Below are 26,562 nucleotides of genomic sequence, written 5' to 3' on the forward strand. Positions count from 1 at the left end.
AGTATTTCCGGATTTAGTGCCACTCCAGCAGCCTAAGCCTTTATATCACAGAGCATCACATTTATGGTCCTTATTCTCTGCTTGTGACTCCAGTGCTTTTTAAACAAACACAAAGGACAGTGCTGTCCAACCTCTGCTCCATCAGCTCTTCCCATCCTCCCTGCACTGCCCCAGGCACGTGGAATTCCACACACCCTGACTGGGGCCAGTGGGAGAGTCAGGCCCCCATCCATCCCAGCCTCTCACCTCCAGCATTCCCACTCAGAAAATAGGAATTTATTTGATCTTCTGCTCCTGTCATGACAAACTAAAACTCGAGGCTCCAGCTGTGTTTCTGCAGCAAAGCCCGCAGATGATTACACTTCTGCAGCTGAAGGGTGCCCTTTTTCCTGACCCTGTGGAATTTACAGGATTTTTCTGCCCAGTTCTTAAGAAATTAATTTCCAGAAGCCTGCGGAGTTCCATCGGGACCCTGATTGGAGCTGGTGTAATACAACACCAGCCCTGTGCAGTGACACGTGCTGCCAAAACCCTCCTCCCCTCCAGAGCCTGCAGGGAATCCGTGCACAGGGACCCCAGAGACATCACCCAGGGGATGCTTTGTTTGGGAGGTGTTCCCAGGCCATCTCAGAAACAAAACCAGAAAATCAACAGGAGAAATTTGGCAGGAAAAAGGTCACAGCAAAAGAACTGGGGGTGAAAGCTGGAGACCAGGCTGTGGGATAGGGAATTTCTTGGACCAGAAATGTTTCCCCTATGTCTTTGGGTAAATCTACGATTCAATTTAGTTCCTATCTGGGAAAAACAATAATCATCCTGCTTTCCCTGGGCAGGCTGGAGTTTATTTGGGGCAGGAACTGCCTCTTCTCACAGTTCTCAGTGGCATCACCTAGAAAATATTGGGCCTTTGGGAAACACAGACATAAAATCCAGGAATCATAGAATGGTTTGGGTTGGAAGGGGACTTAAAGCTCACCTCGTTCCACCTCTCCCATGGGCAGGGACACCTTCCACTATCCCAGGTTGCTCCAAGCCCCGTGAACCCTGGCCTTGGACGTGTCCAGGGATGGGGGCAGCCACAGTTTTCTCCAGACAACCGCCAGAGGGGGCACAGCAGGTTCCACTCACACCCCCAGGTACACGAAGATGCTCACGGGAGGAATTATACAATCTCTCTATGTGTGTGTATATATATCTATATATAGTTTATTTCTCACAATCCTGGTAAGAGTTACAGGTGTATTTGGGAATCATTTACAGTTTCACAGCATATGGAGTGGCCATACAGCTTGTGATGTGAGTAACATACAGTGTGTAGAGAGCACACGATTCCGACCCATCCACCCACCACTCACACAATGGGTTTCCAAAGCTAATACTAGATTCAGCTACGGAGAAAGCCTGGAAAATGTCAGGGTACAGCGTTGGGTGTCGTACAACACTGTCAGTCACAATGGGACAAGCTAAACTACTTTAAATTTTCAATCTAGTATTTCTAGTCTACCTGCATTATTGCATTTATACGCTTTTTTTGTTTTCAAAGTCAAAGTAAATAGAATACTATATGGGAAAGGAAAAAATTCTTGACTATTTTAGGATTTGAGCTGCAGCCCATACAAAGTGTCCATAGAAGCATAGACAAGATTATAAATTCAACAAGGTATAAATTAGCTGGATAGCTTTGTGTGTAGGTAGGTGTCCATTTCCCTCCAGGAAATGTGTCTAGCAGCATATTGTTTCTGAGAGCAAAAAAATACCCCAAACCTGTATGTTGAACACAGGTAAAGATGTGTAAGTGACAAGCAGGTCTGGTTGTACAGGGAAGAAATCAAGGTGTCACTTGGAAAATTCCTATCGTTTGGAAAACACACTCAGGAGCTGACTCAAAACCCACCGGCGTCGTTGGAAAGGTGCCTGAGGCTTCCAAAGGAACAGCAGGCATTTCAGTCTGACTTCTGAGGGCTTTGGATCAGTCCCTGGAGAAGTAACAGAATCCAAACAAACCAAAACCAAAATAAAAATCCCCTGTAATCTGACCTTCAATTTCCCTTCCTAAAATTTTAGTTCCTCCACAAACTGATAGGCAACCTGCACTGGAAGAGAGTTGGTTTCCTGGGGAGGTGAAACTGCAATTTTTAAAGGCTTCAGTTGAAACAGTCCTGGGAAAAGGCACCAGGGTTATGAAGGGCTGCTCAAAACTCAGTAAAGCCAATTTATTCCCAAGTTGGTTGGTTGGTTTTTAACCAAACAAAATTGTGTGGCACCCTTCTTCTCATCAGCTTGCCCTAGAAGCTTGGCTGCTTGAAGCAGCTGTGGCACAACCAGGGATATGATGCAGGATGTGACTGTTGGAAAGGTGCATGAAGATTCCTCTTGTCCTGGTGGGAGCTTTGGTGCTGCAGCATCATCACACAGACAGAAAGAACCTATGCATTCAGGCTTGGGATGCTGCACTGGGGCTGAGGAATGGAAAAGTGATGGAACTGTTTGAGAATTGCAAGCTGGGAACAACCAGAAGAGAAATGGGAACAGCCAGTCCAAAGCCTGTTTAACCCAAGTTATGCTTTTCAGCAGAAAAAGTCTACTTAATTTGAAGAGCATCAAAGAGCAGAGGGCACAAGTCCCAGAGTGCTGCATATCTGAGCACACACTGTCCAGAGGAGGGAGCAGAGCTCTAGCACAAGGTAGATCCAAACTCATTAATTTGGAAAGCCAAAGGCTCTGATCTCTCACAGGAATTTGAGGCCTTTTATGGTCAATTGAATGAAATGTGAGTTTTAGAGGCCCGGACACCCCAGAGTTCTCTATCACCCAGTGACACTTGATCAGCTCATTGAGATGAGACAATCCTTGCACTTCCTGCACCCTCACCCCTGGCACAACAGCTGATCCTGCCAGGCCAGCAGAAGCACAAGTCCTCAACTTCAAAACTTCTCTTTTCCCTCTGTTTTTGGCGCTCCAGAGGGCTGAGGGAGCTCTGGCTGCAGCCAAGGGCAGTGTGTGCTCACAGCATGTCAGCCCCTCTCAAGCAGCCAGAACACCTCACACCTGACTGGCAGGGAAGGACAGGAGGGGACCTTCCTGGGGACTTGTCATCCATCACAAATCCTGTGCTCTCAAAGGTGAGGGCAGATCAAAGCTTCACACATTCCCTGCTGTGACACAGTCTGGGGGCCCAGCACCGCCTGTATTTTTGGGGGACCACCCCAAACCTGCCTTAGACAACTCAAAATCTGCCCCAGCCTTGGGCTATGGAGAGGCCACATCTGCAGAGCTGCCCAGGGAGAAAGTAGGGAAAGAAAAGGGAATACAGTGCAGTGGCCAAAGAAGGAGGAAAGAACAAGCAATGAATCAGATCTGAAAACAATGGAGCCCCGTAGTTTGCAGCAGCTGAAGACGTGGTGTGAACAGACATCCTAGGAATTAGGGAATTTAAAAGGAAATCAGGTTATTGATGGTCTCAAAAAGAAGAGGAAGAAGTCATCATAAACCCACTTTATTCAGTGGATTAAGCCTCCTTTGAGGGTTGCTGGATGGGGGCACAGGCTCCAAGGCTTTTTGGGGGTGCCAGCCAAGTGTCACTCATAAGACTCAAAATGTGCCAACAAATCCTCAGCATCAGCAGATTTCTCCCCAGAAGAGTAAAGGACGAAATACCTCCAGTGTAAATAGCAGGAAATATTCCCAATTCCAATGTCCTGCAGGGAGAATTTACTGGAATACAGAACTGTTTTGCTCCAGATCAAAGCCAATTCCTCTTTGTGGTGGGAAGTGCTCAACCTGTGCAGCAGAACTGCAGCCAGCTCATGAACATCATGTGATGCTTCTTCCTCTCCCAGCTTTGTGGTGAAGGGAATGACACCACAACAAGGCCTGGGAAGGGAATTGGCATTCCTGCTCCAGCATGGAGGATGGACCAGGAGGATGGAAGTGCAAGCAGGCTGCATTTGCAGTCCTTGTCATAACGTGAAAAGAGAACACAGCCCCTCCTGATGTCCTGGCAATTCCCCTGAATCATGCAAAGTTGGTTATAGAAGAGTTCAGGTATTTTTCTAACCCTTTAACATTGCTCAGAGACAGCAGGAAATCATCTGGAAAACGCAAATAGCAGAGGTTAATTTGCATGGCACCAGAGCTCGTCATTTTTGCCTTCTCCTGAGGAAAGAAAAAGGGGGGAAGAGGATATAAAAGTTAGCATGTCCTTACCAAAGCTATTAAGATAATTAAATAGTTCTTTTTCTCTCCACTTCTCTGCTCTGTTCCTTGCACCCTCACAGAATCTTCACCAAATTGAAGCTTTCCATGGAGCTGATTGAAATTCCAATAATTTCACCTTTCAAACATATTTTTTTCATTGCCTTCCTTTTTTGGTTTACTTCTCAAAGAATCATTTTCCTCTTCAATCTTCAGCACTGTTATTTTCAACCAATTCTAAGAATAGTTAGAAGGCCGCTGAATTCTAAACCCCAGTAGCATTTCCAGAAAAAGTAAGGAATATTTTAAGGCATAAATCATCTCTCACCAGCTCCAGGGGCTTTTTGGTTGCACTGCTGTTGTTCATACACAAATCCTGATGCCAGTATAAGCAGGGCTGCCTCAGAGAAGAGACTTCCCTTATGCTCAGTCTAAGGAACGTTTGTGTCAATTGAAAAGTAAATCTGCAACTGAGATGATTTTATGATGACCTGTGATCATATCCCTGGTGCCAACAAGAACTCAAAGGCCAAAGCATGGTGAAGCCAGTGGAAAAATTCCCCTTGCTTTTAGTATTCTATGGCTCAGCCTTCAAACTCTAGTCCATCAGAGACACAAATGGATGTTTAGTTTATCACCCAGCCCCCTAAGAAATGCTTCAGGGCAAGTGACTGTTGAGTGCTTTAAGGGAGCCCCAGGCGAACAGGAATGCATTCTTACCCTTGCCAAAATGCTGCTGCACAATCCCCTGGCTGCCAGATTTGTTTTCATCCTGCTGCAGCACTGTTAGGAATAACAGGACTTATCTACAGGGTATTAAATCAGTAGGAAGAGGAAGCAGAAGCATAATCCATTTCATCTCTCTTAAAATAGAAGCAGCAAAAACCTTCTACTGAGTTGTCCAAGACAGCAAAATGACATCTTTATATTCAACTAAAGTTTATGATTCCCTAAAAAGAGATTGAGATCGGGTGCAGTGATTCAATCGAGAGTTTTGGTGATAAGCTGAAAGGTCTGAAACCAGTTTTGCCAATATTTAATTTATCGACTTGATCAAAAGAGTAAACTAGCAATCTAGATCTCTTCAAACCCCAAGCACAGACTCTGATTAGTTTTAAGTGTTAATTCACTCTCCCCACGGAGATGTCACTGGAAGGACTTCATACCACAAAAACCACACAAAGAAGGACATCAAGCAAATAACGGCGTGTGCTCAGTACGAGAAAAGACAACTATTTATTTAGCACAGCGAGGTCAGTCATTAAAGCCTTCTGCTTCCACAGCTTTGGGGCTGAGAGAGGGGCATTTGCTCCCTCGGCCTGGTGCTCGCTGGACAGTTTTGGCTCAGAACAAAAGCACTGCACAGCCTGGCACAGGAAGGCAGGACAGGAGCTGTTTGCAAGTCAGGGCTGCGGCGCGCTGTGGCATCTACGCTGGATCTGCCCGGCTCAACACTGGAGCCACGCTTGGAAAAGCACTACAGCACAGTCCAGGAGAGTCTAAAAGTGCCTCATTTTAAAGCAAAGAGCCCAAAGGACTGCCTGGGGGGGAGCAGGGGCTCGGGGCTCCGAGCACACCACACACTCAGCACTTCACCAGCCAGACATCCCTTGCACTGAGGAGAAACCAGGACTGGAAAGGAATTCAGGAGCTGCATGGCATGGTGGGAATGGCACAGAAAAGACATCATGGACACTTGGTGTGAATGCAGGGAACGAAGGAAGGGGCATCTCCAGCTTGGATTCTCTCCCCCTCCCAGACTGCAGCAATGCAACACAGAGGTTTGTACACACACACACACACACACACAGAGGATGTGCTTCAAGGCACACACACACACAGACAGGTGTTTTCCAAACCACACTGCCAAAGAGGTGGGTTCCAGGTGCTGAACCTCTACAGCAGACTGATCACAGGAAGTGGGAAATCTCTTGGGAACAGGACAGACCTCATTCAAAAACCCCTGACAAACAGAACATACCAGGCTGGCCGAGCAGGGAGGGCTCGAATGAGCGCCGTGCCTGATGAGGAGCTGCAGCCCCATCACCACCTTTGTGGGGTTTCTGGATGAAATTGGTGGCCTTGCATCCAAGTGCTCTAAGGGCAGGCAGGGTTTGGCGATGGAGAAAAGGTTAAGGCCATTGGCTGAGAACTGTTTTTCCCCTGTTCTGTTGCCAAAGGTGAAGACAAGGAAATAAAAACATTTTAGAAAGGAAAATTCTAAAATTTTAGAAGATTAAAATTTTAGAGAGAGACTCGAGTGGAGCAGGTGCTTCACTTTCCTCCTCTGATCTATCTATGCTGGTCAGGGCAGAATAGATAGATGCTGTGCCTGATGTCACACACTGCTGAAAACAATCCTAGGCCAGAGCTGAGAGGGAGGGAGGGGACAGGAAAGGTGGAAACATCTCTTGAAAACAGAAGTCACTATCTGAAAATCACTACCTTACATGGCAAAACATGAACCAGAGCAGGAGGGGTTGACTTCCTTCTGAGCAACGTTAGCAAAACTCCTTGTGAAAATTTCCCTGCAAAGTTGTGCTGCTGAGGGGAGAGGAGGACCCTCCTGCTTCTAACCCTTCCCCAGGCTATTAGAGACACACTGCTGCTGGGAACACATCCACAGCTCATGCCAAGAGTGTTTTAGGCTACCAGGATCTCACCTGGAGCTGTAGCCCTGCTTCCAAAACTCCTGCGAGCCCAACACGCCTGCTCCTGTCTCTCTGCTGGCAAAGGTGGAGGCATCAACTTCCACCTGCACCAGAACATAGTGTCTGACATTCCCAGAGGCCACACACCTTTGGGAATATTTTCTGAGCTCACCACAGGAGTAGCCATGCATTCCAAGACCATGTGCATTCAGCAGGTCAGATTTGGAGGTAAATAAGACAGACTCGAGCCAAGAGCAGAATTGCCAGGTCAGGTTATACCCCCACACCATCCCATCCAGGGATTGTGCCAGAGGCAGACACTGCATAGGCAGCACCTGAGGAATGAATGCACACCCCCCTCTATCCCTGCAGCCCCTGAATCCATCCATCCATCCATCCATCCATCCCATCCATCCATCCATCCATCCATCCCAGTTAAAGGTGCACGATGGGCTCTGTAACAGAGCTCACCCCGCTGTGTCAGAGCCCCTTTCTAATCCATCACTCCTGCCCTGCCCATGGGCTGTGGCCACTGCCAAGCTCCCACTGGACCTCATCTAATGTCTGATCCCACTTCAACCCAAAACATAAGGGGTGTTTGTAACACTGTTTTGCAGCAGCCAACAGAAGCCTAATGGAAGCTTTCAGAGGCAGAGCTCCTCACCCCTTGCTGTTTAGTGCTGAGCACTGGCCAAAGCTCTAAACACCCTCTCTCCTCCCCCTCACAAGGTCTGGCTTTAGAGCCAAGGTACTCACCCATGAAATCAGGCTGCTCCTGAGGGCTGGGAATTTGTTTCCATTTCCAAAGTGTGAACGAGTTACAATTCCCTGCTACTACCGTCACAAGAGGGAGGCAAGAAATCCACCCAGGACAGACTCCAGTGCCCTTGAAGGGGGCTCCCTGGTATAAAGCAGGTAGGTTAGTGTTATTCTCATGGGGTCCCAGGTCCTCTCTGCCCTAACACCAGCTCATGTCTCCCCCTTTTCCTGTCATCCCATGTGCTGAGAGACCACAGCCTTCAGTGGGGAAAAAAAATCCAGTGAAAGGCCTTATCCAAAGCCCAAAAAAATGAACACAAATAGTCCAGCCAACCTCAAGGGAGCTTGGACTGAGCTCACAGCACTCTGCAAAGCCCAGCCTAACTTTAGGAAATACTAGATCCAAAACAAAGTCTCTCTATTCCAAACGCTGCCCACGTGACCCTGGTGAGCCCTGGGATCCTGAAGGCTGCAATGAGACTTCTCTGGGCCACAGCACAGCCCCTCTGGTCACTGTCCCGCTGGCAGCTCAGCCAGAGGAGTGACCTGATGTGACATCCCAGGCTCACACTGGGCTCTGCCACCCCGCAGCCACCCTGGTTCCTCCGGAGCACTTCCCAGGCGGGTGTTCCAAGGTGGGATGATGAGGGGCAGATGCACAGACACCAATTAGGGATCGCCTGTGGCTGTTGGGTCAGGGAGCTGCCTCTTCCCTGCCATGCCCCTGTGCTTCCCTTGTCCTGGGAGGGGGCTGGAAAAACACCCCCAGCCCAGCGTGACAGGAGAGCCGGGCCTTAGCACTCCCCTTCCATCTTCTTTACCACAGCCCAAGTTAAAACAGAACCAAACAGAAACCAAAACACAAATTGGGACTCCAAATGGGACGTAGAACACTTTGGACTTGAAAACGGGACTGCAAGGGGGGGGAGGGGGGGGTGTCTCCCAGGGAGGACAGCAGGGGAGGGGAGGGGACACCGTCATTTACACCGATCAGGAGAAGCTGTAATCTATACACAGCGGTATAAGCCAAGATATATTACATGAAAGAACACACTGAGTGCATGGAGTTACCCACAGCGGGTCAGACTGGCACAGTCGTCTTGAACAAGACCCTGGAGTTGCAGTTGGTGTTTGTTGTTGGCCTATCTAGCTCGCTCTCTATATATATAGCTATGTATAGAATTTCTCTGCATGCATTTGTCTCAAAAGGAGCTGTACAGCTGGGCTGGGTTTCTCATCCCCACCCCTTCTCGGTCTTCATTTTTTCCGGGCTAGGAATGCCACTCCCACAATCACAGCCAGCGCAGCCACCGCCACTCCTCCGACGATGATCAAGGGCTTCATGTTGTCGAAGAAGCTGCCCGGGGACTCCTCGGAGCTGTTTCCCTTGTGGTCAGAGTCAGGGGACTGCCCGCTGGCCTCCTGCGTCTCCGTGCCGGCGGCGCTGGGCTTCAGGTTGCTGTGGTTGTTGGCGATGGCGGCGTCACCTCCTGCCTTCTTGGTGGCCGTGGCAGGAGCAGGCTGCTCTTTGGGGGCCTCCTTCTTGTCTGCATTCGTGGCAGGCCCGGGGTTGGGTTTTTCCGGCTTCCCGGAGCCGGCGGCCTTGGCATCGGGTTTGTTTCCGCTTCGGACGTTGCCTTTGGAATCCATCCTAGGGGTGCTGTGGGCAGCGGCTGGATTCGTGGGGCTATCCCAGCTCTTCTCCCTCACCCAGCTGCTGCAGGAAGCAGAGAAGCCACCCGAGCTCAAGGCCTGGGAGAGGCTGTCTTGGGATGCTTGTTATTCTGGCGGTGTCCTACCTGGACATGGTACAGCACCTGGAGTGGGAAGCAGAACAAGGAGAGGTGAGTGACAGGGCAGAGCAAGCCAGTGTTGCTCTGCCTGGAGGTGACGGAGGAGGACAGAAAGGAAGACTGGAAAACTGTTGGCTCCTTCTTTCAGAACTGTGAATTCCATTCAAAGCATTTGCTACAAGCTCTGTGCCTGTAACAATCACAGAAGCAGAGAACGGCCTGGGTTGGAAGGGACCTTAAAAGTCACCTTGATCATGCCACGGGCAGGGACACCTTCCACTGGATCAGATGGCTCCAATCCCTGTACAGCCTGGCCTTGGACATTTCCAGGGATGGGGCAGCCACAGCTTCTCTGGTCAGTGTGTGCCAGGGCCTCAGCACCCTCACAGGGAAGGATTTTTTTCCTAATATCGAACAGGAACATTAAACAAATTGGACTGACTGTCATCTATGGCTGCCACTTCTGGGCATCCATAGTGAAGTCCATCCTGGCTGTGTGCATGAGGCCATTTGTGAGTGATGACAAACTCACATCCAACCAAATAAACCTTACTTTGCCTTTGCTCACCCTTTCAAACCCTTCTGGGTGAGGAGAGAACACTGTGTTCCATGGGAAAGCAGATGGATAGATCCTTCCTGCCTGTCTCACTCTCCACCCTCCCCTTTTGCAGCACTATCCCAAGGTCCACCTAGGAAGCAGTTAAAATGTGATCTTGTGTGATACTCCCCCTCCAGATGGGTACTGCAGGAAAAGCAGCATTAGTTTCTCAGTTCTCGCAGACAGCAGAGATAAAAGGATTATTTCTACCAGCATTTTGGTAGAGCAACAGCAAAACAAAGTGCCAGATCCTCAGCTGGTGCAAATCAGAGAATTGATTGCATGGATTTACTGCAGAGCTGGATCTCTTGGTGATAGAGACATGTCACTCCTGTCATCTCCTTTCAGGGTTTGCTGGACTTGCCCATGGAGCCAAACAGGATGCTGGTGACCATCTGGGGCTATCTTCCCCCAGGGAACTGGTGGAAGCAGTGAACAGCACTGCTGCACCACGGGAATTCAGCAAAGGGACAAAGTGGGCTTTGAGGGGATGAAAAACTTGTACCACAACAACCTCACCCCACAAAGCTGGCAGGGCAGGGTGAGCTGAGGATGGAGCTCCTGTGGCTGCACATTCATGTGATGGGAGGAGAGGACAATGCACTGGGCATTTTGCCAGCAGGCGCTGGCAGTTCAGCACCACATCAGCCCCAAGCTCGGGAAATAAAGAGTAACCAGGATCTGAGCTGCTGGCTCCCTGCTGACCTTCAGGGCTGCCAGGAACCTGCCAGGAGCTTTCTGCCTGCTAAGTGAAACCAGAGCTCATTGTCTGGATCAAGAGCTGAAGAGGCTCCTCAAAAACCTCAGCCAGCCAAGGTTCCTTCCACAGCGGCTCAGAGGGCAGATCACTCCTCTAATGGCAGGAACAAGGTCCCAGGACTGCACCAATGATCTGTGCTGCTGACTCTTCTGGGAAAGAGGCTGACAAACATGGCGCCTTCATATCCATTTAGGAAGGAGGAAATCTCAAAGAGGTGAGAGGTCTGGGACTAGAGCAAAGCTGAGCAACACCTTATGGCTCCTAAGTGTAAGATGGAAACACCTCCCTCTCCTGCTCTCCCTTGCCAGCCATTGCTTGGTGGCCACCAGTCGGCTAGAGCAGACTGAGGGAATTGCAGCACCAAAATCCTGGAATTCCACAACTCTCACAGAATATCCTAAGCTGGAAGGGACACACAAGGATCTTCCAGCCCAGCTCCTCACGCTGCAGTAGGCCTGGTGACCATAAAACCTGTATTTGTCATTGACTGCAGCATTCCCTGGTTTGGGAAACTAAACCCTTTTGGAAAGCCCAAACTGTGCCTCCCTCACAGCTTGCTGAGTGTGTATCAGACATTTGGGCATCCTGTACCATACAAACACCACCCCAGATGCTCCCCCAGCTTCAGACCTCACTGTGGCTTGGGGCGTGGGAGGGAAACAAGGGCCTGGCCAAGTGCAAGAATATTTTCCTCCCAGTGCTCATTCTGTGATATTTCTGTAGATACCACCTGCCTCACCTTTTCCTGTGCTTCCAGAGAGCATCCATAGTGCTCTGTCAGCACAAGTCCTACGTAAATCCAGAGCTGAGGCTGCACACAGTCACTCTCAGAACTCTGCTCCTCTGGTTTGGGACCAATTTATCCTTTTTTTTTTTTTTTTTTTTTTCAATCTGGCACAATGATACACAAAGAAATAGTAAGTGGAGCCCACAATTGAAATGGGCTCAGAGGTTAAAGCAGGGAGGGTCAGATTAATTGTGGCATAAATATTAATTTACCTTCTTTGTCACTTTGATATCAGTTAACTGGGCCACTCACACACTCTGACATTCGTGTGGTTACAGCACATGGACCAAGCATTAAACTTCTGCTCTTTCCCTAGGAAAATCATGTACAGCCTATGGAGATTGTGAGGTAAAACGTGATCTTGTGTGATACTCCCCCTCCAGATGGGTACTGCAGGAAAAGCAGCATTAGTTTCTCAGTTCTCACAGATAGCAGAGATAAAAGGATTATTTCTACCAGCATTTTGGTAGAGCAACAGCAAAACAAAGTGCCAGATCCTCAGCTGGTGCAAATCAGGGAGGGCAAACTCACCTTCTTGCTGAGAAATGGGGACCTTGCACAGCCAGGCACCTCAAGGTTTATCCACACCCCTCACTGCTCCAGATTCCTGGGGGCACAAAAGCTGGTTTTGCTTGGAGCCATGGAGGCAGGAGCTTTGTCCTGCTGCCATGCCCTGCATTGCCACAAACAGAATTTTCTGATTCTAAGTGCATTTCCACTAAAAGCAACACAAACCCATCACACAGCTTAGAAAAGGTTTTAAAAGATGTAGAAACCAAACTAAGCCAAAAATCAATATCAGCAGTTCTTAAGTGCCTGCATAAAGGGCTTTTGCCTGTGGTTTTCCATCACTGCAAGTAGCCACAGGATCACCCAGCACCTCTCCAGACCCTCTGGCCTGGCTCCTCTCTGGCTCCTGGGTACCCTTAGCAGCACATCCTCTTCCATCCCAGTGCTTAACCCTCTTCTATGTGCTCTTAGCTCCTACCTTGGGAATCATCTCTCCTCTCCATCCTGTACTTCAAGGGCATGACCATGGGCTCATCTTTAAGCACCTCTGTCTCTCCCAGACTGAAGAAAGAAGTGCTTTCCTCGTTTCAAAAAACTAAGCCTGCATGTGAGGGTTCCCCCTATTCCTTTGTCTCCTCCTCTTCCCTCATTCCATCACACCAAGTTTTTCTCTAATGACACATTTTTCCTACCTTTGCTTTCTTCTTTATAGCTCCTCACATCTTTTTATTCCTCCCTTTTCTCTTGTCAGCTGCTGTCTCTGCCTGTCTACCCATTCCTCCCCCTTCATCTCCCTCTCTGCCTCCTACACAGGCAGCAGCACTTGGGAATAAGATTTTGTGGGAGACAGGCTTCATTCCCTCCCTTTTCCCTGCTCCACGCTATTTCTCTTAAACAATCAGTGCCCTTTCTGGAAGGTTCTCATTTCCAGCAGCTAACCACCTCTTTCCCAGGCAGGGAAGAGGGAACTGGTGTAATAAAACCAGGGATGATCAAGGAGAAAAAGGAAAAGGAAAGCCTTCCAAATTGCTGCTGCTGCAAAGATTGGCACACAAACGCCACAGCTCCCCTGGGATGCTCTCAAGGTCAGTGCAGTCAGACTCACCCAGTGCAACAAGCTGCCCTCCACTGGAGCAACAGGCCAGCAGAGGAGCAGCTTCCCTTGGCTCCCTGAAGGGCACTTTCCTGCCTCAAATCCCAGCAAATCACCAAACACATCTATTCATCTGTCTCCTGCGTGCACAGATGAAAGCTGCATCAATCCTGCACCGAACGCAGCGGATGAGTCATTGCTGAGCTGAGCCACAGCACAGCTCCATCAGCATGGCCCCTTCCCTCTGCAGGGACCCATCCCAGCTCCAAATCTGTGCCACAGCACAGCTCCATCAGCATGGCCCCTTCCCTCTGCAGGGATGCATCCCATCTCCAAATCCCCTCATCCTCCCCTGCTGCTTCCATTTGGAAGGAAAACTCAGTCACTTTGCAAGAGCGAGGAGCTGCTCCAGGGTGTGGGTCTGGGGTGCAGTGGGAAGCTCATCCCCAGGGTTTTTCCCTCTGTCATGAAAAGCAACCCATTTCCATCAGGTCCTCAACTGCCACACTGAGACTGGCAGCAAGGAAGGATTTAACAGCACAGTGGGGTTATGTACCAGGATTTATCCTGCAACAAAGGTCCATCCCTGCACTCCAGGTGTCCTCCAGCTGGAAACATCCATCTTGGAAACAGCTACTGACCACATCTGACCTGGAGCAATGCTGTGAAGAAAGAGCCAGAGACGGCAAGAAAAATCTTCAAATCCTCCCCCTCATCCCCTAATCTGCTCCTCCTTTCTTTATCACTCCTGCCTGTCTGGAAGCAAGGCAGTCATCCCCTCATGCACAGGACAGACAGACACTTGCCCTCCCTAAGGAAACAGCAGCTGGCACCAAAGGTGGCTCTGGAGCAGCAGAGGGAGCTCCTTTCCCAGCACTCTCACAATCCCACTCTCCTCCATCTTCTCATCTAACCCCCAAGGAATGCAGCCTGGACCGCTCTGTCCTCTGGGACGTGTCCTCAGGGGTCTGTGCCTGTCCCCTCTGCCACACGTGGAGTGATCTGTCAGGGCTGGAAGGATTTGTGTCCAGTCCCCTCCTGAAACTGAGCATCATTTCTGGTGCTTCAACTCCCCATTCCCAATGGGGAAAACCAGCATTTCTCCCTTTCTCTGAGCTGCTGGGGGAACAAATGTGTTAAAGGCAGGGAGATACCAAGCAAGCACCCAGGAGAAGGTCAGCAGAGTAGTGACTAAGCCATTCCCCATGCCCAAGAAGTGCAGCGAAGAGGGATGAGGTAATGCACCGCCTCTGATATTACCATAAATATTAAAGCAGCTTTACATAAGGAGCTTGTGTTCTCTCAGCTGCCATGGGCAGCTCCCCAAGGAGGATTTTTAGCTCCCTTCCAGGCTATTTCAGCCCCCAGCTCCTGACGCAACGCACGGCAAACGTGACACAACGCAACGCAAACCCCACGCCAGCAGAGTCACTTGTCACAGACGCTTCTGAACGGCCTCAGTGCTGCACAGCCAGGGACAGACTGTACAGGAGCCTGCTGTGCTTCCCAGCCCTCCCAAATCCAACCCTCAGAGACAGCAGCACCCAGTCACAGCAAACACTGCTGACCCACTTCACTCTGATGAGATATTTATGAATCCTTTTCCCAGTCTGTTGTTTGTTACTCCCCACATCCCTCCCCCAATCCCTGGATTAAACATTTCCCTCTCAAACAAGCCCTTTGAATCTTGTTATGGAGAGTGTCAGATGTTGGAAGTATTTTAGCAGTGGCAGCAGCTTCAAATCACTGCCATGGGGGAGATCTGCCAGTCAAGCCTCTGCTCCATGGCTGCAGCAATTCCTGCAGCTGCTCAGAGCCCCAGCGTGCTCCTCACTGGTTCAGCTGGTGCTGGCAGTGCCCAAAAATCTGTACCCACAACCCCCACAGCCCCCAGAGCATGGCCAGCTCCCCCCTTCCCACTCCCAGCACCACCAAGCCATGTCCCCTCTCTCCAGGCTGGGCAAGGCATCCACCTTCAGAGATTGGGTTGTACCTGGCACCAAGGTGAGGTCAGGGAACAGGACAGGTTCCTGTAGCCCAGTAAAGGCAGCTTTGCCCTCCATTTACAAAGGGAAGGGCTCTGGGATGCAGATTGTGGGCCACCAGCTGCACAGAGGTGTGACACCATTACCAGTGTCCTCTTGGGAGGCTGCCCAGCCATGCTGCCCACACAGGTGACACAGCATTTCAGTCTACCCACCAGAAAGAGCCCAGGAACAGGACATATATGGTCTTTTTCTACACCACAACCTCTGCAGATGACAAGCTCTGAGCTGAGCGTCACCTCTGCAAACCACACACATCCTGTCCCCAAAGAGCTCCTGGGATGGATGTGGCAGACATTTTATTCTCTGAGAGATGGAGGCAGCATTGCAGACACACCACACTCCTACCAGGGGCTCAGCCTGTGTTCTTTTGGAGGGGTTTAACCCCAAACACAGCTCCAACCCACCCTGGTAAGAATCCCTGTTTGTATACAGCCACGTGCACAGCAAAAACCAGGCGCTGCCGAGCAGCTGTGGGAGAGAGGAGATTTTGTCTCCAGCCACGTGCTCCGACTGACTCCCTAGGGGTGGGCACTGAGTCACAGCTGGCATGGCCCTGGCCTGCTGTCAGCAGGAGAAGTCACACCTGGGAAGGCCCCTCAAGTGCCACCAGCCTCCCCCATACAGCTTGCACTCTCAGACACATCTTACAGCAAAATAATTTCTAGAATTCAACAGAATCTGGAAATATGTAGCTGAGGCTGGGTTGGAAATACCCTGCTGCAAAGCCTGGCTCCTCAGGGTCCCAGCACAGTCTGCAAGCTCTTAAAACAGAGTTCAGAGCACCTCAATTTGCTGTGCTAATCTCACTTTAATCTTGGGTTTGAACTTCTCTCAGACACAAAATCAATTTCTCTTTTCCCCTGTATAGTTTCAGTTTTTTGTCGCAGAGCAAAACTGTCGCTTTTACCGTTAAAAAACCACGAGGTGTTAGATCTTGAGCCTCTCCCTTGGCAGGGCTGGGCGTCCCTCACCCCAAGACAGAAATTCAGGGCACAAAGGAAAGGCTTCTCAGTTATTTGTCAGGACACTGGATCAAAGCACTGGAACAATAATGGGGAAGACTTTGGGAGACAGCAACAGGAATCTTGGAGCCTTAACCCATGACACCTCACAGGGATCTGGGTGCGTCCTGAACCCTACCCTGAGCAACTCTTCCTGTTTTGACTTTTGCAAACACACTCAGTTCATTTCTTTATAATGCTTTTCCAGCCCTCCCAGAGCCAAAAATTCAATTCCAGCAACACCCTGGCTGGGGCCATGGGGCTTGTCTTGGTTTCCTGCTCAGCTCTGGGCCTGTGGTGCCAGCTCAGGGATAATGTGACAGGGTCAGCAAACATTCCCTGCCTCTTGGAAAATGGTGAACACCCATTCCTTCCCACCACAAAGCCCTGCTCCTTACCCCAGGCCTGCCAGGACTTGGGAAAAGCCTTTGGGAAGAGGGCAGATGCTTCCAAATTGGGGTGCTGCTCCCCAAGCAGCCACAAGCCAGTCCCCAGCTTCAGGAGGCTGATTCCCTTTCTGACGGAATTTGCTGTTAAGGCATCTTCTTCCCAGTCCTGCATCCCAAATTCAATATCCACAAGCAAAAAAGGATGAGGGATATATGTGACACAGTGAAATAGCCCCAACCACTGCAGGAAGCAGCAGCAAATTCAACATCCCTCCCCAGTTTATGGGCATCCTAAATCCATCCCTTATGCCTGATGCGGCATCACCCCCTTTGTGGCTCAGCTGGGGCCAGCGGAAAGATTCTGGAAGCAATTCCTCACATGCAGAGCTGGGTCTGGAATCTGGCAGCCCCTGGATCTGCAGGCATCAGCCTGAAAACTGTTGCTCTGCAGCTGAAATCTAAGAAGCCACTGCAGGCAGACAAGGGGCCAATTCCACACGAGGCAGTGACCTTCCAGGGAGGCTCCCACACTCTCTGGGGTAAAACCCATCCCTTACCTTGTGCAGCAACACCAGGGCATTCTCCTTCCCAGCAGAAAGCTGGAAAGCATCTGGGAAAGGATGGCCAAAGCTCGTCCAGCACGGAAATCCCTGCTCAGGGAGCTCCACCCTGTCTGCCAGCCCCAACACCTGATCCAGGATGGGAACAATGTGCCAGAGTGTTCTCCAGCCCCGCATCCCAGCAGCCTGACAGGGGAGGGGATGGATGCAGCGGGATGAAAATGCAGTTTTAGGGGAGAATTGGGATTTCTTCCCCCACCCTACCACAATATCACAGGGTTAGATGTTGGTGTTGGGCACTGTGGCTGAGAAAGGACAGCTGGAAAACACTGAAGGTCAAACCTGTGAAGGTCAGACTTTTGGAGGTCAGTCCTGAGATGGAGCAGGGAGCTTAATCCGGCATAGTCCATCCTCCCTCTCCTGACTGCATCCTGCCCAAGCCCCACCCAGGAAAGCGGGGCTGCGGCGGGGAGGTTTCCTCCTCTTGTCCCAGTGCCCAAGTTCTGCCAGCCTGACCTCGATTCAATTTTAAAAATCCTCTTCTTTCCCCCTTAGCACCTCCCCAGAAGCCACCAGAGGGACAGAGAAGTAAACAGGAGCAAATCAACAGGTCCCTGCCAGCACACATCCCAGGGATGCGCATGGATGCACAGAGAGCAGGGACATCAGACTGAAGAGCCTGAGACATTCCCGAAGCATTCCCTCCCTGGAAGCACCCACCGTGACTCAGGAGCCCTGGGCTGGTATCCACCCCTCTCCCATTCCTTCGGTGCAATATTCTCCCTGTTTTAACAGGCACTGCTGCCTCTGACATCTTCCTCCCTTTGTGGGTTTTTGGGGGCAGATTTCCCTTTGTGAGTTCCTCTCCAGCACAAGCCCAGGGTCAAATCAAAGGATACATCCCCTAATTGATATCAGATTCTCCCTGCCCAACAAAACATCTCCCTTTCCTGGGAAAAGGTGAAGGCTGACCCAAGCTGCCGGCTCTTCACGCTTCCCTCCTGCCTCACGACTGACAGAATTAAACAGAGTCATTAAATCCATCCAGGCAGAGCACAAGGCAAACAAATCCCTCTGTCTATGCAGATGGGAGGGGGAAAGCAGCTGGAAAAGCGCTCAAACCCTTCCGGGGAGGTGCGGCAGCTCTCCTGCCAAGGCTGGAGGGGCTCAGCCCGGGATGCTGCTTCCCCTCCTCCCTCCCAGCAGCCCTGTTTCCGGCACATGGCCGGCTCCGCTTCCCCGTGCCCGCCGCCCTCCTGCCTCCGGAGCGCTCTGCGGCATCCAGGGCCTGTCCTTGGCCCGGCCCGGGCTCGGAGCAGGGAGGGCTGCGCTGGGGCTGCGCGGCACAGCCCGCAGAGGCGGCGGCGGGGAGGCTGCAGGTACGTGCGGGAAGCTGCGGGCAGGAAGCGGCCGGGAGGCACCCGTGCGTGTGCAGAAACGCCTCCTGTGCCTGCCTGACCTTCAGCGAGCTAAGCGTGCGAGCTGGGACGGGACGGGAGCCTCTCGGGGCCGGCCATCCTCACCGCGCTCCTTGTCTGGGGTCAAAAAGGATCTTTTTGCCTCTCACGGGGAAAGCTGCGGGGTGCCCGCTCCAGAGGCAGCGGGCATGGCAGCCCGGCCTCCATCCCGGGCGGCTGCGGGAGGTGCACACTCACCTTGGGCAGGTAGCTCCACGTCTCCGCTTCTCTTTGTCACCCTGCGCAGGACATCCGCACGTCCCCGAGCTGGGAGCCCCGGCCCTTCCACCCGCGCCCCCCGTCCCAGCGGCATCCCTTACCTCTGTCCTCCGGCCGGACCAGTCACACCTTGGGAGCTGGCTCTTGCGCAGAGAGGAGGGAGGGAGGCAGGCAGAGGGTGGGGGGGAAACTTGGGAGTTTCCCACAATGCACCTCTGCAGACTGCATGACGATGGAGAGCAGGGAGGGGGGGGAGAGGGCGCTCCAATCCAGAAGGAAGGGCTGGGATCTGGAGGGGCCGGGTGCCGAGGGGGGGCCGCAGGGTGGTGAAGGCAGCCCAGCTGCATCTCTACATCCTCTGTCATTTGGGACTGAGCTGGCTCAGCAGTTCAGGGCCATCCCTGCGGCACTGACCCCTCTGCTGCTCTGTTTGTTTCTCCTCCAAATCCTGCCTGGATTTGCAGCAATTGCATGAAACATAGCAACAAAGTGGGGAGGACACACAGGGAAAAATACCTGGGAGCAGGCCGGCCTGATAAATTGGGATGCCTCTGTGTACACCACAGGCAATAGGAGTATGAGCTTCCCCCCACCCGGACAAGGGATTTCCAACTGAGATGATCCCAGGCAGTGAGTTAAGGAATGTAAAACTGACTTGCCAAGGAGAAGCTCTGCACAGTGCAGGGAGGACACTGAAATGCTGCACCTTGGGGTAATTCTATGCCAGCTCTGCTTCCCTTCTCCCCAGACTGCTCCTTGTCCCAGCAGGCTGGGATTTGACACCCCTTCCCAGACCAGAGCCGGGCACACAGCCCAGTCCCACTGCAGAGCGTTGTCAGCCAGCCAGGCACTGCCAGACACAGCCACCTCCTCCTCATCCTCACCAGCTAAAAGCAAAGATACTTCTCTGTTACAGCCTCACCCCTCCAACCAGTACTGGGATGGTTCCCATCCCTGTGTCACTTCCTGCTTGTCCCCCAAACCTCAGCAGGTTCTGGGATTGTCTGGAGCTCTTTTAGCCCTTATTTCAGAGCAAATTGGGCTGTGTGCTACTTGCCCATCTGCCTCCATCAGTTACTTGGGACCCACCAACCACCCACCAGTAACCAGCCAGGTGCATATCATGTCTAAAAAATACTCAGGTTGCTTAAATCCCACTGCAAAGAAAAATCATGCCTGTGTTTGAAGAGAGCTGCAGAATGAGGGGCTGGATGCAAGAACCTAAATCTCCCAGGACAGGCTGTGCTTCCAGGGCCTGTTTTGGGATGCAGCTACCCACACCCCCTTGGGGCAGGGATGAGCAAGGTTATTCCTTCTGTAGTCCTTGGCTCCAGGAGCCAGCTGGGCTCAGACAGGCTGGCACAGACAGGATTAGCTGTGGCTGAAGCCGATGTACCCTCTGTTCCCTGTCTGGTCCTGCACTCAGCAGTGCCAGCACTCCCTGCTTTTTCAGAGACTTGTGCCAGGCACAGACAGGACCTTTTCATGGCTCCAAACAGCTGCTTCCCTTCTTAACGCCTCCCAAATCCGCTGATCTAATGACAGCAGCAGAGGGGCTGAATTCCTGCAAAGCTGGTGGAAATCCACAGTTTAATGCAGGGGACACCCCCAAACCACTGCTTCCCTAGCAAAATCTCTTTGCTACTTCTGCATCAGGCAGGAATATCCTCAAGGTGGCAGGAGGAGGGAGGGAGCCTCCTGCAAGTGGGAACTACCGGGTCTTGTCCCCAGAGCCTGGATGAGGGGTTCCAGCAGTGGTTTCCTTGTGATCACACACTCTGCCTCTGCCTTAGGAGATAAACAGCCCCACGTGATGCTCTCACACGCCTCAGACTGGAATTCACGTTACATTTAAATTCTGAATGTAAACTTTTTTTTTTAACTGAGGTAGGAAAAAGGGAAGTGAAGGAAAAGCTGTAAAAACAATACACTTCCCCCATCTCCCCGTGGCAGAGTCACATCCCCCCTAATGCAGCGCAGGCACAGCAAGCGGCAGCCCTGGCTGAGACACAGCAAGGTGAAAATGGCTTTTTCAAGGTCAGAGGGAGTGGGAAACCTTTAGAAACGGTGCTGCTGGATTTGCCCCCTCCCCCTCTGCTCACAGCACCTCCCAGGAGGAGTTAGCAGGGATAAGGACAGCCCTGGTTCCTGGGGAGCTCCCCCTGCAAAACCCACAGGGGAATGTTGGTGGCAGCAGCATCCATGGGAAGGAACATAGAATCGTGGAATTGTTTGAGCCCTCTGAGGTTATCAGGACCAGACATTCCCCAGCACTGCCCAAGGCCATCACTATCCCTTGTCCCTGGGTGCCACATCCACGCAGCTTTTAAATCCCTCCAGGGATGGGGATCCACCACTGCCCTGGGCAGCTGTGCCAGGACTGGACAACCCTTTCAGTGAAGGAATTTTCCCAAATAGTCTGTCTAAATGTCCCCTGACACACTTGAGACCATTTCCTTTGGAGAGAAACAGTTATCCCCAGAATTATTTGACGTCCTGCAAGCAGGAGGGACAGTGTAATGTCTGGCTCTGAGCAGGGAAATAAGAAGTCCATAAGGAGTCCTTAAACTCCCAGTGTGCCTTAAAACATCCTTTCTCCCTTTCCCAGTATCCCTCACAGGCTGCTTTGCTAAACACATCATCCTGAAGCTTTTTTTTCCCCCATCATGGAAAGAAAATCATCACTCACAGAAAATAAAATCATTGGGTGGGTTACCCCCTCGTAATCCAGACACAGGTGCCCTGTGCATAAACTGGAGCAGGCAAACCAGGAGAGCAGGTCACAGCACAGGCTCACACCCCTTTCATCCCTGAGCATCCAAAGATCCTAAAGGAGCCTCTCTCCTTTCCTAGGGCCCCAGTTACAACCCACCCCACAGCTGGAGAAGGGGGAAAAAGCCACGTAGCAGCAAAACCCTGGGGCTGTTTGGGCAGCACCGTTTGTCCGTACCTCAAACTCCTGGGAAAGCAGGATGAAGGACATTTCTCACAGTGGAATGACTTGCTGCAGCACCCAAGGTGGGTTTCCCTGGCAGCAGGAAGTCCTTGCAGTGAAAATCCAAGCCCTGCTCCCCCTGGGGTACTATTTATAGCCTGGAATGCTGAGCAGCCTCACCTGGAGCCTCCCCACCAGCTGGCATGGGCCTGGGCTCTGAGTTCAGTCCTGGGCACTCGTTGTTGAAGCTGTTCTGGGGACAGGGTCACCCAGCTCTGTCCAGGCAGCTCATCCTTGCAGTGAATTACATGGGCTTGTAATTCCTCCTGCATTGTTTAAAATCACAGAATGGTTTGGGTTGGAAGTGACCTTAAAGCTCACCCAGTGCCCTCAGCACTTTCCAGCAGCCGCCTGGGCAGATTCATTCCTCCTGGGATGGGGATTAAGGATATCTCTGCAGAGGTCTGTGCTCTGGAGCCTTTGTCCCCTGAAGCATGCAGGGCAGCCCCAGACAGTTGCATTTGCTCCCAGGTGGATGAGGATGATAAAACAAGGGTTAATAAACAAGGATCAGGACCCAGAAGAACGCTCAACCTACCAGAGTCCCCAAATCCTCACAAACTGTGTCCTTAGTGCCGCAGCCAGACTTAGGAGAGCACTGAGCATTGAAATAAGCAGCTGCTGGTGTGTTGGGAGCACAGGTGGGCTGGTGGGGAATTTCTCTGGGCTGGGAACTGACCCTGCTCCTCTTGGCACAGAGCACAGGTGGGACAGCAGAGAGCACATGGTCCGGGAGTCCCGCCAGGACAGGGAGCTGGGCGCCTGTCCCAGGGAGAGCCTGTCCCTCCACAGCCGCTTCACCACCCTGACCATCACCAGGGAGCCTCAGAGCAAGCACGGAGCCAAGGATGGAGCTGTGGGAACCAGCGAGGGATGTACCAGTGCCAGCAGCGGAGCAGCCACCACCACTACCATGCTGTTTGAACCCAGTGGAGATGGGCAAACCCCACAGGTCGTGGTGCTGGTGGGGGCCCCAGGGATGGGGAAGACAATGATGGTCAGGAAGGTGATGGTGGAGTGGGGAGAAGGGGCACTCCACACGCAGTTTGACTTTGTCTTCTGCATTGACTGCAAAGCCATCGTCCTTCCCATGGAAGCCAGCATAGCAAACCTGGTTTCACAGTGCTGTCCTGGCCTGCAAGTGCCAGCTGGGAAGATCCTGGATGACCAGAAGAAGATCCTGTTCATTTTTGATGGCTTTGAGGCCCTGGGGTTTTCCTTGGTTCACCCCGAAGCTGAGCTGAGCTCTGACCCCAGGGAGGTGAAGCCTCTGGAGCTCACCCTCATGAGCTTGTTGAAGAAGACTCTGCTCCCCAAAGCTTCTTTGCTCATCACCATAAGGCCAACAGCTCTTGGAAGCCTGAGGCAGTGCCTGAAGGGTGAGAATTATGTGGAGATACTGGGATTTTCGGCAGCCAGGAGGGAGGAGTATTTCCATAGGTATTTTGAAAACCCCAACAAAGCAGACGCGGCCTTCAGGTTTGTCAGAGGCAACGAGATCCTCTATAGCTTGTGTGTCATCCCTATCATGAGCTGGACCATCTGCACCATCCTTGAACAAGAGCTTTGTGGGAAGAAAAACCTCCTTGAGTGCTCCAAAACCACCACAGGGATGATGATGTTCTACCTCTCCCAGTTACTGAAGCACAGGGACAGGGACAACCCACAGGTCCTCCAGCAGTTCCTACTCCAACTTTGCTCCTTGGCTGCCGAGGGTATTTGGAAGCACAAGGTCCTCTTTGAGGAGAAGGAAATCAAGGACTGTGGCTTGGACTTGACAGGTCTTCTTCCCTACTTCCTCAATCAAAGAATCCCAAGGGAAGGAGAAGACCATGAGAGTGTCTATGCTTTCACCCACCTGCACCTCCAGGAGTTTTTTGCAGCAATGTTCTATGTTCTGGAGGATGATGGGGAAACAATCAGCAGCCTGGGGAGGCTTGAGAAGGATGTAAATAAATTATTAGAAAGCTACAACAAGTCCAGAAAGGATTTGAATGTAATAGTGCAATTCCTCTTTGGTCTGGTCAGCCAGAAATCCATAGAGTACATGGACAAAACCATGGGGTGCAGAATTTCATCACGAGCCAGGGAAGAGCTGCTGGAGTGGCTTCAGAGGAGGCACAGAGGCCTCTCCCACCCTGGCCAAGCACTGAAGGTTTCGGAGATGGACACTTTCCACTTCTTGTTCGAGATGAATGAGAAGAGCTTTGCACAAAGTGCATTGGGTCATTTCACTGACCTGGACTTGCAGGACACCAGGCTGACCCTGTACGACCAGATGGCTCTTTCCTTCTGCATCCAGCACTGGGCTGGGCTGGGCTCCGTCACCCTCCAGGGATGCTCCTTTCACTGGCGGGATCCTGAGGTAGAGCTGGATGTGTCAGTGCCTTGGTAAGTCCTGCTCCTCCTTGCTTTAATGACCCAAAACTGCAAAGATTTCTCTTCCTCTGTCCCAAAGGATGATTCAGCTCCTCCTTCCTGAACACCAGTTTGGCCTTTCCCTGGGTGTTTGGTTCCACAAGCAGGGGATTTACTTATTCCTGGGGAGAATAAGGAACACATGGGCTCCTCCATCCGCTGCCCACTGTGGAATTGATAGTGATGGAGCTTCTTGGCTCGACCTGGCCAGGCCCACATGTGCCCAGCTGTCACTCTGAGTTCCCATCATCCCCCTTCTCCCTTGAAAAGGGGGATCCCTTGTGCTGGAATGTTAAATGCGCCCTGTGACTCACCTTATATCTCTGGGTGGCTCCAGCAGCAATGCTTGAGGTCCTTCGCTCCTCCAAAGCCACAAAGGTCCCTCTGGAGAAGCTGGAGGTTCTGCTCGGGGTGGGGGGGTTGTGTGCTGGTGTCAGAACCAGGAGCTGCCAGCACCACGGCTCTGTTTCCCTGCAGCTCTGGAGTCTCAGGAGCCGGAGGACATCCTGGTGCCCTCGTCGTGCGGCAGCGGGAGGAGCTGCCCTGCCCCATCCACCTGCTCTGCCGGGCTCTGCAGCACCGGGACAGTGCCCTGCAGGTGCTCCGGTGAGAGACGCACGTGGAGCCCAAACCAGGGCTGGGATCCGGGCTGTGGGTGGGGACACACGGACCACAGTGCAGGGGGTGAGTGGGTTGGTGCTGCCTTGCTGCTCCCTGGGGACAATGGAAAGCAGCCAGGGGGGAGGCCAGGCCCTCTTTACTTGAGGGTTTGGTGGGCAGGTGGGCAGCCAGGACAGGTGAGATGTGCTGAGCCCCTGTTGTCCGTGCTCTCCCGCAGGCTGCAGTGGTGCCGGCTGTCCGAGAGCTGCTGTGCGGAGCTGGCAGCGCTGCTGGCGGAGCACCCGGGCCTGGCCCAGCTGGAGCTGGCTGACAGCTCTCTGGGTGACAGTGGCGTGCGCCTCCTCTGTGAGGGGCTGCGGACTCCGGGCTGCCGCCTGCGCATCCTGCGGTGAGTACCCCCAGAGTCCCTCACAACTCTCAGACGTGAGAGCTCGGGAGACACCACAGAGGGTCCACCTGGGGTGGCATGGTGCCTCTGTCCCACACTTCAGGCCAAGGAGCAGCAAGGTTGTGGCACCAGGGTGGGGAATGCTACCATGGTGGGATGGCAGTAAGAGCACTCAGGAGGATCTGAGGGTTTTCCCGGGGTTCCCATCAGGCTGCGGTATTCCCGCATCACCAGTGCCAGCTGCGATGACCTTGCCGCTGTGCTGGGCACCAACACCTCCCTGGAGGAGCTGGATTTGTCCTTCAGCGAGGGCCTGCGCGATGCCGGTGTGGAGCTGCTGTGTGAGGGGCTCCAGAAATGTGCCTGCCCGCTACAGACACTGCGGTAAAGGGGCTGCAGGATGGGCAAGTGCTCCCTCCTTCTTATGCAGAGCTTTCTCCTTCCCACCCGGAGCAGCTCAGCAAGCAGAGGCCAAAGCCCTCCTTCCCTGTTTCCCTCGCTCCCACAGGCTGGGCAGCTGCCGGCTGTCGGGCACCTCCTGCCCAGCCCTGGCTGCGCGGCTGCTGCAGGGGCCCCGTCTCACCTGCCTGGACCTGAGTGACAACGAGCTGCGAGCCCAGGGCGTCCTGCAGCTCTGCCAGCAGCTCCGGCATCCCGCCTGCCCGCTGAGGAGCCTGGGGTGAGTCAGGGCCCTGCCCCGGCCCCTTCCATGCCCGGCATGCCCGAGGCGGGCAGCGGAGGCTGCGGGACAGGCAGGGCCGCACCGGCACCGCGGCCCCTTCAGCACCTCCCTCCCCACAAGCTCCAACACCTTCTCCTCTGCTCCTGCCTCCTCCACGCCCAGGCTGAGCACGGACGGATTCAGCCAGGCCCTGCTGCAGGAACTGGACGCCCTCCGGGCCCTGCAGCCCGGCCTGAACATCGGGAACCTCCTGGAGCACGACGTGCCGCAGGCCGGGGCCATGGCCCGGCTGCCCTGCCACCGCGGGCTGCTGCCGGGGGGCAGGAAGGCGCTGCCCTCCTTCAGGAGACCTCCCATCCTTTAGGAAAATCCTTCCAACAACCAGAGCCAGTCCTGGCCCAGCTCCCCGTGCTGAGAGTGGGGCTGAGTCTGCCCCACCCTCGGGGAACAGGCAGGAGATCCTGCTGCATCTGCGGGGCGGGATCCGGCTCCTGCCCTCTCCCTTTTGCCCTCGCTGTTGGGGGCAGCAGTTCTCTGCATTTGGCAGTGCCAAATAAAGACCCCGAAGACAATCCCAGCCAACTCCCACTATTTCTCCCCCTCAGCCAAGGATGGGGTCTCTGGTTCCAGTTCCTGCCT

General features: G+C 52.7%; 2 protein-coding genes across 8 annotated transcripts; one reads left to right on the forward strand and one right to left on the reverse strand.

Annotated features, from left to right (window-relative positions):
* Positions 1–1,180: 1,180 nt before the first annotated feature.
* Positions 1,181–19,075, reverse strand: CEND1 (cell cycle exit and neuronal differentiation 1). 6 transcript variants are annotated; one of them, XR_011679333.1, is made up of 4 exons: positions 17,486–18,405; positions 16,593–16,749; positions 9,645–9,801; positions 9,183–9,421 (listed from the first exon to the last, which is right to left on the reverse strand). XR_011679333.1 is itself a non-coding variant. In XM_071428011.1 (2 exons), exon 2 carries the CDS (start codon positions 9,252–9,254, stop codon positions 8,862–8,864), a length of 393 nt encoding a protein of 130 aa, XP_071284112.1. In that variant the 5' UTR covers positions 9,255–9,421; positions 18,921–19,075; the 3' UTR covers positions 1,181–8,861. The 6 variants fall into 6 exon arrangements, 3 of the variants coding, with proteins under 3 accessions (XP_071284112.1, XP_071284114.1, XP_071284113.1); XR_011679334.1 differs by lacking the exon at positions 16,593–16,749 and having other exon boundaries at positions 17,486–18,339; XM_071428011.1 differs by lacking the exons at positions 9,645–9,801; positions 16,593–16,749; positions 17,486–18,405 and adding an exon at positions 18,921–19,075 and having other exon boundaries at positions 1,181–9,421.
* Positions 18,321–26,513, forward strand: LOC139590399 (NACHT, LRR and PYD domains-containing protein 3-like). 2 transcript variants are annotated; one of them, XM_071427995.1, is made up of 8 exons: positions 18,384–18,522; positions 21,673–21,837; positions 22,513–24,205; positions 24,710–24,838; positions 25,071–25,241; positions 25,452–25,625; positions 25,750–25,920; positions 26,086–26,513. In XM_071427995.1, the coding sequence occupies exons 2-8, from the start codon at positions 21,792–21,794 to the stop codon at positions 26,285–26,287; spliced, it is 2,586 nt and encodes an 861-aa protein (XP_071284096.1). In that variant the 5' UTR covers positions 18,384–18,522; positions 21,673–21,791; the 3' UTR covers positions 26,288–26,513. The 2 variants fall into 2 exon arrangements, with proteins under 2 accessions (XP_071284095.1, XP_071284096.1); XM_071427994.1 differs by lacking the exon at positions 21,673–21,837 and having other exon boundaries at positions 18,321–18,522.
* Positions 26,514–26,562: the final 49 nt, after the last annotated feature.

The sequence above is a fragment of the Agelaius tricolor genome, unplaced genomic scaffold (genome assembly GCF_023055355.1).
Source record: "Agelaius tricolor isolate 1412-34295 unplaced genomic scaffold, bAgeTri1.0.p SCAF_5, whole genome shotgun sequence".
NCBI classification, from domain to species: Eukaryota; Metazoa; Chordata; class Aves; order Passeriformes; family Icteridae; genus Agelaius; species Agelaius tricolor.

Coding starts and splice junctions, on each gene's coding strand:
- CEND1 (XM_071428011.1), bottom strand. CDS start 9,254: ATGGATTCCAAAGGCAACGTCCGAAGCGGAAACAAACCCGATGCCAAG.
- LOC139590399 (XM_071427994.1), top strand. CDS start 18,321: ATGCTGCTTCCCCTCCTCCCTCCCAGCAGCCCTGTTTCCGGCACATGG. Junction 24,839..25,070: donor AGTGCCCTGCAGGTGCTCCG/GTGAGAGACGCA, acceptor GCTCTCCCGCAG/GCTGCAGTGGTGCCGGCTGT. Junction 25,921..26,085: donor TGCCCGCTGAGGAGCCTGGG/GTGAGTCAGGGC, acceptor CTCCACGCCCAG/GCTGAGCACGGACGGATTCA.